The 12,825-nt window shown below is 41.1% G+C and overlaps 1 protein-coding gene across 12 annotated transcripts in view; it reads left to right on the top strand.

Annotated features, from left to right (window-relative positions):
• Positions 1-12,825, top strand: part of myo9a (myosin IXA) — a 153,857-nt gene that overhangs the window by 63,453 nt on the left and 77,579 nt on the right. For all 12 annotated transcript variants that reach the window (XM_033014732.1, XM_033014729.1, XM_033014733.1 and 9 more), the window contains exon 12: positions 10,658-10,779. In XM_033014732.1, coding sequence (XP_032870623.1) covers positions 10,658-10,779 — 122 coding nt within the window. The remainder of the gene's footprint in view (positions 1-10,657; positions 10,780-12,825) is intronic.

Raw genomic sequence — 12,825 nt, 5'->3', positions numbered from 1 at the left:
TAATTTAGTTCTCAGTCTGCACATAACAGAATTATGACTTTCACCACCTTTTCTTGATTGGTACTTGGATCGGTCTTATTTCTCACAATATAGAATGTGGGACAGTAAAGCACAGGAACAGGCCAAAGATAGACACACAATGCTGGAATAACTCAGCGGGACAAGCAGCATCTCTGGATAGAAGGAATGGCTGATGTTTCGGGTCGAGACCCCTCAGAAGGGTCTCGACCTGAAACATCACCCATTCCTTCTATCCAGAGATGCTGCCTGTTCCGCTGAGTTATTCTAGCATTTTGTGTGTCTATCTTCGGTGTAAACTAGCATCTGCAGTTCCTTCCTACACAGGCCCATCAGTTCACAATGTGCAGAGCGTGTTACCAAATTAAACAAATTCCTTCTTTCTGCCTGTACGTAATCTGTGCCCTCCATACTCTGCATATCATGTGCTGATCTAAAAGCCTCTTAAATGCCACTGTCGTATCTGCTTCCATCGCCACCCCTGGCAATACATTCCAGGCACCTACCACTCTCTGTGTAAAAGGAAACTTGCTCCGCACATCCCCTTTAAAGTTTCCCCCTCTGACCTTAAAGCTATGCCCTCTGGTATTTGACATTTCCATGCTTTGAAAAAGATTCTGACTCTCCTGTTTATGCCTCTCATAATTAATTATACTATATGTGATTGAATATATTTTTTAAATACTATCCTTGTTCCTTCTTTGGTAAGAGACAATATCTTATTTAAATTTTGTCCACCCTTGCTTCATTGCAACTGTTTCATATTGAAGCTGTTCTACCAAGTGCCACTTTAAGGAAAAATGTGACAACTGGATATTGGTACACGATTATTTTCGAAGCTATTTAATACTAGTGTTCACAATCCTCGTGGCTCTGTGCCAACAATTCAAACAATATTGTTTTTCTTCAATGTTCTGTTCCTTCTACGGTCACACACAAAGTGAGATATTTTGTTTCTTGTTGCATACCCGAAGATAGTGTCACATGAAGTGTTCCATGAAGCAGCAGCTGACATTTCAGGTTCTTTGTTTTGTTGTTCAATAAGCTGCATTTTTTGCATTCAAATATTACAGAAAGTCTTCTGTCTATTCTTGGTCAGCTGCTCCTGCATTGTAGGCATGCCCTGCAAGTCAATCTGAATGAATTCATTCATCAAGGCAGCATTGCATGAGGTACTGTCATACTCTCCTTCAATTAGATTATAAAGCAGACATGGCTACAGCTCTCCAATTTAAACTGCAGCTAATTATTAACCACTCTTTCGCGCGTTCTTTCATGTTCCTTGTTCATAATTGAAACCGTCTCAGAGGAACTTTTGACTTCTATTTCCTGGCAAAGTTTTGCGCAATGTATTCAGAAAACAAAAAGCGAATATTTCTCCAGGGATATTACAATTTTACCCTGTCAGGAGAAACATGGAGAGGGAAAAAAGATTCATTTCACTGAGACAAAAAACTGGAACAAATAAAAGATATTTGCATCTCCCAGCAATTAATTCTTGAATAAAAGCTTTGAAAATGCTTGAGACAATCAGCAGGTTGGGCAGCATCTATGGGGAGAGGAGTAGTTAATGTTTCAAGACGATGATATAGAACCTAGAACAGTACAGCACAGGAACGAGCCCTTCTTGCCTACAGTGTTAGTGTCAAACATGCCAAGATAAGCTAATCTTAAAAGTAAAAAACTAGATTTTTGAATTTGTTTGCATTTTTTATATCCCAAAAGAATTTTTAAAGTATTATTTCACTGTACCTCGGTACACATGACAAACTAAACCGAACTGTTAATAAACTAACACGAGACAATAAACTAAACTGGTCAGGCCCTTCAATAGGTAAGCAGCTTATAGGACAACACTTCGCCATGGACACCAACAGCAAGGAATGATATGCGTGCCTGCGTCTTTTGGTCCATAAAAAATAGCACTGTGGACAATAAATGTCGACATTTCCAGCAACATCCATCTCGTGAATTAACAATAAAGATACTTGTACATAGGGTCTCAACCCGAAACGTCACCCATTCCTTCTCTCCGGAGATGCTGCCTGTCTTGCTGAGTTACTCCGGCATTTTGTGTCTATCTACTTCTACATTGAAAGGTGTGAAGACGTACAGACAAGATATGCATATTTAGACCACATGTCATATATAACCATATAACCATATAACAATTACAGCACGGAAACAGGCCATCTCGACCCTTCTAGTCCGTGCCGAACACATAATCTCCCCTAGTCCCATATACCTGCGCTCAGACCATAACCCTCCATTCCTTTCCCATCCATATAACTATCCAATTTATTTTTAAATGATAAAAACGAACCTGCTCCACCACCTTCACTGGAAGCTCATTCCACACAGCTACCACTCTCTGAGTAAAGAAGTTCCCCCTCATGTTACCCCTAAACTTCAGTCCCTTAATTCTCAAGTCATGTCCCCTTGTTTGAATCTTCCCTACTCTCAGTGGGAAAAGCTTTTCCACGTCAACTCTGTCTATCCCTCTCATCATTTTAAAAACCTCTATCAAGTCCCCCCTTAACCTTCTGTACTCCAAAGAATAAAGCCCTAACTTATTCAACCTTTCTCTGTAACTTAGTTGCTGAAACCCAGGCAACATTCTAGTAAATCTCCTCTGTACTCTCTATTTTGTTGACATCCTTCCTATAATTAGGCGACCAAAATTGTACACCATACTCCAGAATTGGCCTCACCAATGCCTTGTACAATTTTAACATTACATCCCAACTTCTATACGTCCACCCTTATTAACAGTGCTGTTTTGATCTTGAAGCATAGAATGTGGAAGCGTGTATTAATATCACAGTGTAGGATAAGCTATTTTCTTTGCATGATATCAATGGTTCAATGGTTATTTTATTGGTCACATACACCTAGGTGTAGTGAAATGCTTCTTGCCATGCAGCACATAAAGAAAGAATACAGACATAACAGTAATAAAGACATTTAAACATAAAAACATCCCCCCACAATGGTTCCCATTATGAGGGAAGGCACAGATTCCAGTCCCATCCCCATGTCCACCCATAGTCGGGCCTATTGAGGCCTCCACAGTTGCCTCTACAGAGGCCCGATGTTCCAGGCCGTTCTACCGGGTGATGTTGGTCCGGCGTCGGGAGAGTCCTCTCAGCGGCTTGGGAACCCTGGAACGGCCGCTTCCGTACTGGAGGCCGCGGCTTCCAAAGCCGACAAGGCCGCGCCGTTTGGAGCTCCACTACTGGCAATCTCATCGCGAGATCCCAGGCTCCCGATGTACAGTTCAGCGCCGCCGCCCGCAGCTGGTCGCTCCTCAGACCCGCAGCTCCGCGATGTTTTATCGCCGGTCCAGCTCACCGGAGCTCCAGCGCGGCGACCCAGGCAAGGCATCGCCCGCTCCGCGATAGCGCTCCAGCGCTGTGCCGCCGCCGAAGTCGAGGTTCTGGGCGGTCCCCGACAGGAAACGCCGCTCCAGGCCCGCTGGTAGGCCGCGAGGACGGGTCGAAGATGCAGCCCGGAGAAAAGCTGCCTCTCCGACCAGGTAGGGACCCTGAAAGGCAGTTTCCCCCTTCCCCCCCCTCCCCCACCCCCAACACAAAAAAGTCAAGAACTCCAAACAAAACACTTTAACTAACTAAAAATAAAAATAAAACGGTGAAAAGACAGACAACTGCTGGCAGGACAGCCGCGCACAGGACAGCGCCCCCCGGGAATGTCGCCTGGACATATTGATTTCCCTCATCACACATCTACCATGATGTCAGTTGACAATTGATTTATCAGTACAGTACTGAGCCAGAAGCCAAGAAAGTGCCAGACTGAATTCCCGACATATATCAGCCCACCTACGCTCGACAGCATCTGCAGTTAAAATCCCAAATAGTTTATTGTTTTACTCAGTATGGATTTGCACATGGGCAGCAGTAGCATACATACATTTCAGTTACTGTATCAGAATGATGTACTTTAAAGAATGTAAGATGCTTGTTTCCACTATTACTAGCTTTCTCATTTCTCTTCCAAAAAACCCCCAAAACCAATGAAGTGATCCATCATTGCACTCAAGGGAAGTTCTCTTTGTATGTTGTAATTTAAAAAATTCAAGATCAACATTCATGAGGAAGTGAGAAGTGATATACTTAGTGCATAACTAATAAGATGACCCAGTTTATAATCCTCCAAATGGATTCATCTCAAAGCTGCAAGGACACAGTTGTGAATATTTCTTTTCTGTAATTTCTAACCTACATGCACAACTGATCCATCACCAATGTGAATATCAAACTCCTTGGCTTCTGCTTAAGTCACAGTGTTGCTTTCCTCCTCTGTTCGCTGTTTCCGCCAGGCTTTTCTGTTCCTCATTATATGGGCGTATATTCCTCCGTATTTTCACACAAAGGGTGATGGGTGTTTGGAACAAGCTGTCAAAGGAGGTAGTTGAGGCTGGGACTATCCCAACGTTTAAGAGACAGTTGGATAGATACATGGATAGGGCAGGTTTGGAGGGATATGGACCAAACGCCGGCAGCTGGGACATGTTGGCTGGTGTGGGCACGTTAGGCCGAAGGGTCTGTTTCCACACTGTATCACTATGGCCTGTTGTACATCCTCAATTTCCATATTATTGGTCAGGCCATTGCAGTACACTTTAGAATTTATATTCCCTGACCCCTTTGTCTCATCCATTTTAATATAGTCCCTGGTTTGTCACCTTGACTGTGTTATTGGATCTTTCACTCGATTCTGCTTTTTGTAACTCTTATAAAGTTTTGTCTGGCAGTCCTCCTGTGGAAAATTTGTTGTCTTATGACACAAGATAAATGTAAGTGGTTCTTGTTATTTATAACCAGTTGCTGAACCACAAGTGCATTTCAATTTCAGTGCAATCTGTTCAAAAATATTCTAGGTGATATCATGAACATTTTTCTCTTTGCTTTTTCCTTGCGTTTTTTCCTACCCACTCGACTTAATCGCGCCTATGCTCTTGCCCACTTCTCTATTCACCCTCTTGGCCAGTTGATAAAGGCAAGGATGACAAGCAATGCAACCTTGTGGCAGTATGAATGGGAGAGAGGGAGGGAGGGGAAAGGCTAAGATGGGGAGGGGAATGGAGATGCAAGTATTAGATTCAAATTCAGAGCAGCACACAAAGATGTATGTGCAGATGGCCTTGAAGGGAATTATTCCACACATACAAGAATGATGCTATGAAAGAGATTGGTTTAATCCAAGGACATCAGATTTATGGAATCATTTACTAGAAACGGATTTTGAGGCAGGCATGATAAATAGGTTTGAAAGTTTGGTGGGATTCATTTTTAAAAAGGCAGACATCTGATGTGTGTGAAGGCGAGTGCATGTTCTTTTTCTCGTGGAATAATAATCTTGCAGTTGTTACTTAAGTTAAGAAACACTTGACAGCAGTGAACAAAGGATGTTGAATACTGATGAATTTTTAATTTAGTGCCACTTGACTTTAGGTTAATGGAGTGGCATAGAAAAGATAAAATGAAGTATATTTCCAGATTTTGTGTGTGGTGTGCGGAGGTCAAGTAGGATTGTGCTTTATCTTTAAGCTTTGAAAAATGTTGAAGCTAAGTAGCAGTAGATGTAAACTTGGCTGTGCGAATGTTCTCAAGGGAGGGAACATAAAAGATGTTGGTTGCCCAGAACTGCCTTGCTGTACTGTCTGCGCACTTGCCTGGGTTGTTTGTTTTGAACCAATTTTAAATAGTTTAAAAGCTTTTATGCCATCTGTGTCCCAAACACTATTGGTGCTTAGCCACTTAACAGCCTTGCCCGATTCGTCACCACATGTCTCAAGGGAATAATGCAATATTAATACATGGCAGTCTCCTTAAATGGTCAAGATTTATCACTGAATACTATATTTCCTTATAAATTCAGTCTTTCCAGCTGTTCAATATTTTGGTTTAAATACATTTCAACAACTTGCTAAATTATGGTATTATTGGAAAGAGATTTTGAATATTGACACATTTATGTTTTCAGACAGATGAATAAACAGCTTTTGTCTGCAACTTATACTTTGCATTTCTAAATTTTTTGTCTTCATAAATTCCAGGAAATGCTAAATTCCAGAGCGTGGAAATATTACAAATGCCTTTCATATTAATAACCCTATGAGACTTTCTTTTTAAAGAGCTTGCTGAAACATAAAAACACATTACATTGCTGTTGTTTTGTTGGCTGGAGTCGGGCCAGGTCACTTTAGCAAGCATTTTGGAACCTAAAGGGATGAAACAGAATTTGAGATGAGGTCATATATGGTAGCAGTGATTCCATGTGATGCCCTCCCTCTGCAGACTGGCTCATTATATACACACTGCATAGTTAAGCAGTAAAGGAGGAATAGTCACAGCTGCCTCTCCCTTGCGTTTAAATATGCTGAGTGATGGGGGTGGGGCGTGTTGGGTTAATAACAATGCAAGCCCTGTTTTAGTTGTGCAACTTTATAGAAGGGCAAACAAAAAAATCATGTGCATTTATATGTTATGTACTTAAGAAATAGGTCTCTTCTTTATATGCTGCAAGTTAAAGGGGAGGACAAGGCTTTCATATTGGTGTCACATGCATCCAGATTCAGTGAAATGCTTTGCAAGCTATCCAGTCAAATCATATTATACATGAGTACAATCCAGCCGTACACAAGTAAACATGAAGACAAAGAGAGGAATACCAGACTACAGAAGAGAGTGTTACTGCATTATATAGTTACAGAGAAAAAGTGCAAGGTATGCCATGAGTTAGGTTGGACGATCGGGTCTCCACTAGATTATGGGAGAACCATTGAGTGACAATGATGGGGGAGAAGCTGTTCCTGAATCTGGTGGGACATGCTTTCTTGAAACTCCATCTCCACAGCACAGTGGGTGCATCTTTAGAGCTTTAACAAGATCAAATAAAGAACAGTCTGATGACTGCTGCTTTTAAAAGCAGTTGGTTGAGGAATGATTATTGGGAGAGTTCCTTGCACCCGTTTGAATAATGTAAAGTCAGTGATGATCGCCAAACAAGTGGAGCTTGCAGTTGTGCTGGGTTTGGTTCAATTAATCATATGTTATTTTGCTAGTATACAAGGATTCCCGCACTTCACACCACATAAGAGGAGGCAGTTTGGGCCATTGAGTCTGTTGCAGTTCTCAATGAAATTCCATCAATTCCTTGATCCCGCTTATTTCCCTCCACACCACTCTTCCTCACATGCCCATCAATTCCACCTTGATACTGCTGCTGCCCACTACATAAGTGGTGATTTACTGTAGTCAATCAACCTGCCAACAAGCATGACCTTGGAGACATGAGACTGCAGAAGCTGGAATCTAGAGCAAAAAAAGGAGCATGTTCCTGGGATGTGGTAGGAAATCATAACATTTGAGGGAAACCCATGTGGTCACAAGGAAAATGTGCAAACTCTATGTAACAATACTGAAGAGTGGGACCAAACCCAGATTGCTGGAGCTGCCAAGCAGCAATGTAACTGATATATTTATTAATTTTTAATTTAATTTTTGGGGTCTTGCCAATGGTAGCAAGCTCATTTGGCCTTGAAAAGGTAATGGTAAGCTGCCATGTATCAGTGTGACAAAGGAACACCCATTGTACCATAGGGGTGGACTTTCAAGGTGCAGATCCAGTGACAATGAAATATATATTTCTAAGCCAGCGAGATGTGAAATTTGGAGGGGAATATGCAGGCTGCGTTCTAATTCCTTGTGTAGCTATGTATGTGGTTTGGGAGGTACTTTTGGACATATGGTAGATGTACGTTCTGCAGCCACTGTGAGTGATGGGGTGCAATCATGTGTTCCCAATAGGGGAAATACATGCTCGCAGTATGCACCTTGGATGACCCTCCCCACTTCAGAATCATGTCTATTAAGCTTAACTCTCATTCTATTGTACTGAAATTAGTGTTGGGTTTATACTGCACTACCTTCCTTCGAGTGCCACCCACTTCATCACAGGAATTGTGTCAGGTAGCAGCCTCCTGTGCATTTAGGAGGACTGCATGCACATGAAGTAGATGCCAATATGGAGACCAAAACTGTGTGCAGAATTCCAAGTATAGACACCCCGGCCCTCTTTAAGATGGTAGAAAAGTTGTTGTGCTTTGACATGCACACCTTTTGCCAAAAAGGCCAGCATTTCATTAGCCTTTCTAGCTACGTGGAATAATTGCATCTCACATTTCTCGACACGTACTTGGACCTTCAGATCGCTTTGTACTGCGACATTTTGTGGTCTCGCTCTATTTAAATAATTATATGGTTCTTTCCAGAGACTCATGTTTGCCCACATTATACTCCATCTGTGAATCTTGCCCACTTACTTAATCTATCAAAGGTAGACAAAAATACTGGAGAAACTAAGCAGGTGAGGCAGCATTTATGGAGAGAAGGAATAGGCGACATTTCGGGTCGAGACCTTCAGAAGGGTCTCGACCCGAAACATCGCCTATTCCTTCTCTCCATAGATGCTGCCTCACCCGCTGAGTTTCTCCAGCATTTTTGTCTAACTTGTTACTAATAGTTAATTTAAAAATTACCTATTTATCCTGACACCGTTTCCTGTCATTAGCCACTATGCTGTCCATGCCAGTTTATTATTCCAACTGGTGGATTTTTCTTATGCAACAGCCTTTTCTGTGGGACATCATTGAATGCCCTTTGGAATGCCAAAAATACTACTTTTATTAACTCCCCCTTTCCACCCTGTACTGGTATATGAGCTATTTATAAAGGATACTTGCAGTTTAAGACAACACACCATTTATGGTCCAAGCTGCATGTTTTCTCTGAATGTTAATTTTGTGATTTGTGTACCAGCACTTTTCAGTCGCATTCCATTTAAATATCAATTATTGAATTATTTTTTCCCAACAAAGTGAATTCTCATGTTTCTACGTATGTTTCTATTTGTGCGTCTGCACCCATTCACTCACACTATCGCCTTGCTCAGTATCATCCACAGACAGTATTCCACATGATCGCATCATCCGTATCATTGATAGTGACGATGAACAGCTGAGTCTCAGCACAAATGTCTGCAGCCTTCAAACTGAAAATTACCCTTTGCCCCATGTCTATGAACCGATCTCCAATCCACACCAGTATATCATCCCTATCAGTGCACAGAAATTCTGCTTGATAATTTTTTTTATATAGTCCCTTACTGAAGGCCATCAAGCATATCTCAACTAGTTTGCCCTTATCCATTCTGTTAGTTACAAACTAAAAAAACATCTTTACCAATTTGTCAAATGTGATTTCTTTTCTGTTAATCCATGTTGGCTTAAAGCAAATCTGTCACTATTTTGTAATTGACATATTACTGCTTCATAATGGGCTCCACTATTTTTCTTGCTACTGCTGCCAGCTAACTGGTGTATAGATTTTTTCAGCTTCCCTCTCGTAGATAGTGTGGGTTACATTTGTTACCTTTCAACCTGTGGATATCATCCTCCGTCCTGTGAATGAGCCTGTCAGTCTTGTGAAGAGTTTCAAAGGGAGAACGTTTGTAATGATGGTCTGTAGATCAAACCTATAATTTCCGTGGTTCTAAACTTAATATTCCATGACTGGTTGGTGGTGTTGGGACTGGTGTGAATCTAGGACCCAGGCATCAAAAGCAGGTGCAAAATTAAGCTTGGGTGTAAAGGTCAAAAAAATGAATCTCAGAGTCAGGAGACTGTGTAGCACATTATTTCAGAATTAGACGTACAGAAGGTGAGGCAAGACCATGAGGCATTCGAGACACAAACCATTCAAATGTGTATTTGTAATTAAGATAGGAAATTAGGGCACAATTATTACTTACAAGTATTGGGAGGCACGTTTAATGACAGCTGGCAGATAACCAAAAACTGCCTCCAGAACAAAGTGTTGCTGAGTGTTAATATAGTCAATAGAATAAAATAAAGTCCATACGGCCAATATTTTGGAATTGTAAAGTGACGTCTTCAGATACCTGAGACCTTCTACAATTAAGTTGTGCAAGTTGGTGTTTCATCAAGTCGTAGATAGAGTGATACAGCACGGAAACAGGCCCATTTGGCCCAACCTGCCAATAACAACCAAGATGCCCAACTACTCCAAACCCACCTGCCCACGTTTGGCCAATATCCCTCTAAACCTTTACTATCCATGCACCTGTTCAAGTGTTTTTAAATGCTGTAATGGTACCTGCCTCAACTGCCTTGTCCGGCAGCTCATTCCATATACCCACAACCCTCTGTGTGGAAAAGATTGCCTCTTCAGGATTCCCCTCTCACCTTAAACATATGTCCTCTGGATCTTGATTTCCCTACTATGCATACAAGACTCTGTGCATTCACCCTATCTATTCCCCTCATGATTTTATACGCAAGTTAATATGAACATAAATTATGTTCTGATTAATATTCATGAATATTCCCAATTGTGCAAATTACCTCATTTATTTGGAGGCATTAATACCTGTTCTCCCAGCATTGAAGGTGTACGATGGAAAGGCTGTGGAAGAAAAAGTGAAATAGAATGCCATTACATGTCCTGCATGTTCCTGGATGAATAATTTCCCAGTATTTTGGATTATGTGGTTGTTTTGTCATTCTCTAATCTCAATTGAATAATTTGTACTACAGGAGGAGTACAGAGCAGAAGGCATCAGTTGGCACAATATTGATTATATTGACAACAGTGGTTGCATTAATCTCATCATCAAGAAACCCACAGCTTTGCTCCACCTACTGGATGAGGAGTGCAAGTAAGTACCGAGCATTGGATAGCTCAAATACCAACGATATGAACATTAGATTCTCCAATTTTAAGTGTGCACTCCACTCCTCTTTTCTTTTCTGTGCTATCCTAACCTAGTCCTCAGATATTTCTTCCACTATGCCACCCTAGACATTGTGCCCCATTACTCTTCTTCATACACTCTCATCCCACCCTCTTTCCCTTCCCTTCCCATTTTACCCACAACTGGAACAAAGCTTCCCCAATCATGTATACAACCATTTAGCAATAAAGGCTAACATGCTGTTTGCTGCCATAACTACTTTTTGGAGCTGCCTGCTAACTTTGTAATCCATGTGCTCGAACAGCGAGATCCCTCTGAACCATTCATTTGCAGTCAGTCTTCATATAGATGATAAACATCCTTTAGATTCCTCCTACCAAAGTGGTAGGAGCCACTATCAGACCTTGCATTCTCCCACATTCATTTCAATTTGCCAGGTTTTCTCCCAATCACTTAATCAAACTGCAAAATCACGACGTCTCATTACAACCGTGACCTGTACCTACTTTCTTATCATTGGTAAATCTGGAAACATTACACTGTGTTCCCTCCTCCAGGGCATTAATGTAAATAATTAACAAGTGAGGGCCAAGAACCAGTCCCTCGAGTACTCCAGCCTTAAAAGGACCCATTTATTTCAGCTTTTTGTTTTTATCGTGTTAGCCAATCGACGTTTACCCACTTACTCCAACACACTCGATTCTTAATTTATCCACAAATGCTTTTATGAAAAGACTTCCAATAAAAACATTTGTATAAACGTCAAATACTTTTGGAAATCTAAATATATTACATTAATAGTATCTCCTTACCATCTCTCCCTGTCACATCCGCAAAGATTTCAAGCATATTTGATTTACCTTTTATAAAACAATGTTGACCTGGTTTGATTATGTTTAGCTTTCCTAAATGATTAGTTATTTCCTCTTTGATTATTAACGATAACATCCTGCCAACAATAGATGTTAAACTAACTGGCGTATCGTTACCTGATATAGTTATCTCATTCTCCCGGTTTGAACAAAGGAGTTACATTGACAGCTTTCCAGTATTCTGGTATCCTTCCAGAAATGAGCAATGTTTGAATAATTTTAATTAATGGAACCACTATCTAGGCAGGCACTTCATTTAAAACCCATGGGTGTTGGCCATGGGCTCTGGCTGATTTGTTTGCAACCAGCCCTGAAATTTCCCTATTATGACTGAGAGTTTTATGAGTCCCTTCCTGTTATTTGAAATTAGTCTGTCTGTTGGGGATATTTGCAATGTCCTCTGTGGTTAAAATTGATGAAAAATGCTGATTTAACATACCTGCCATATCTTTGTTTGTTGTTTTTAGTTCACCAGCCTCCTTCTCTGGAGGTTTCACACCTACTTAAGCAGCCTTCATCCGATTTATATATTCAGAGAAACTCTTCCAGCTTATTTTGGTATTGCACACATCGTTTCTCTCAAAATCAATTTTCTCCATTATGAGCCTTTCACCCGATTGTTGCTGGATCCTTAAAACCTCACTGGCCTATCATCACCCACTTTGTATGGCCTCCTGAACAACCTAATATAGTAGTCAACCTTTTTTTGTTAACCAAGGATTGTGCCTATTTCTCATGGAATCCCTCTTCAAGCTGCCTCGACAGTGTAATCAAGGGCCAATCTCATCCCAGTCGGTCGCTCCCTCTTCTCCCCTCTCCCATCAGGAAAGAGGTTCAGAAGTTTGAAAATGTATACCTTCAGATTCAGGAACAGTTTCTTTCCAACTGTTATCAGTCAACTGAATGGTCCTCTCATCAGCTAGAGTGCGGCCTGTCCTTTCTTCTATCTCACTGGAGACCTCTGAATAATCTTTAATCGGACTTTAAAATACTTCAATGTTAGATCTTGGACTAAAGGTTATATATATCCTTTATCCTTGGTGAATCTGGAATTCTCTGCTACAGAAGGTAGTTGAGGCCAGTTCATTGGCTGGATTTAAGAGGGAGTTAGATGTGGCCCTTGTGGCTAAAGGGATCA

The sequence above is a fragment of the Amblyraja radiata genome, chromosome X, assembly GCF_010909765.2.
Source record: "Amblyraja radiata isolate CabotCenter1 chromosome X, sAmbRad1.1.pri, whole genome shotgun sequence".
In the NCBI taxonomy this organism is placed as follows: Eukaryota; Metazoa; Chordata; class Chondrichthyes; order Rajiformes; family Rajidae; genus Amblyraja; species Amblyraja radiata.
Note: the sequence above shows the minus strand (reverse complement) of the source record. Positions and strands in the feature narration are given on the sequence as shown.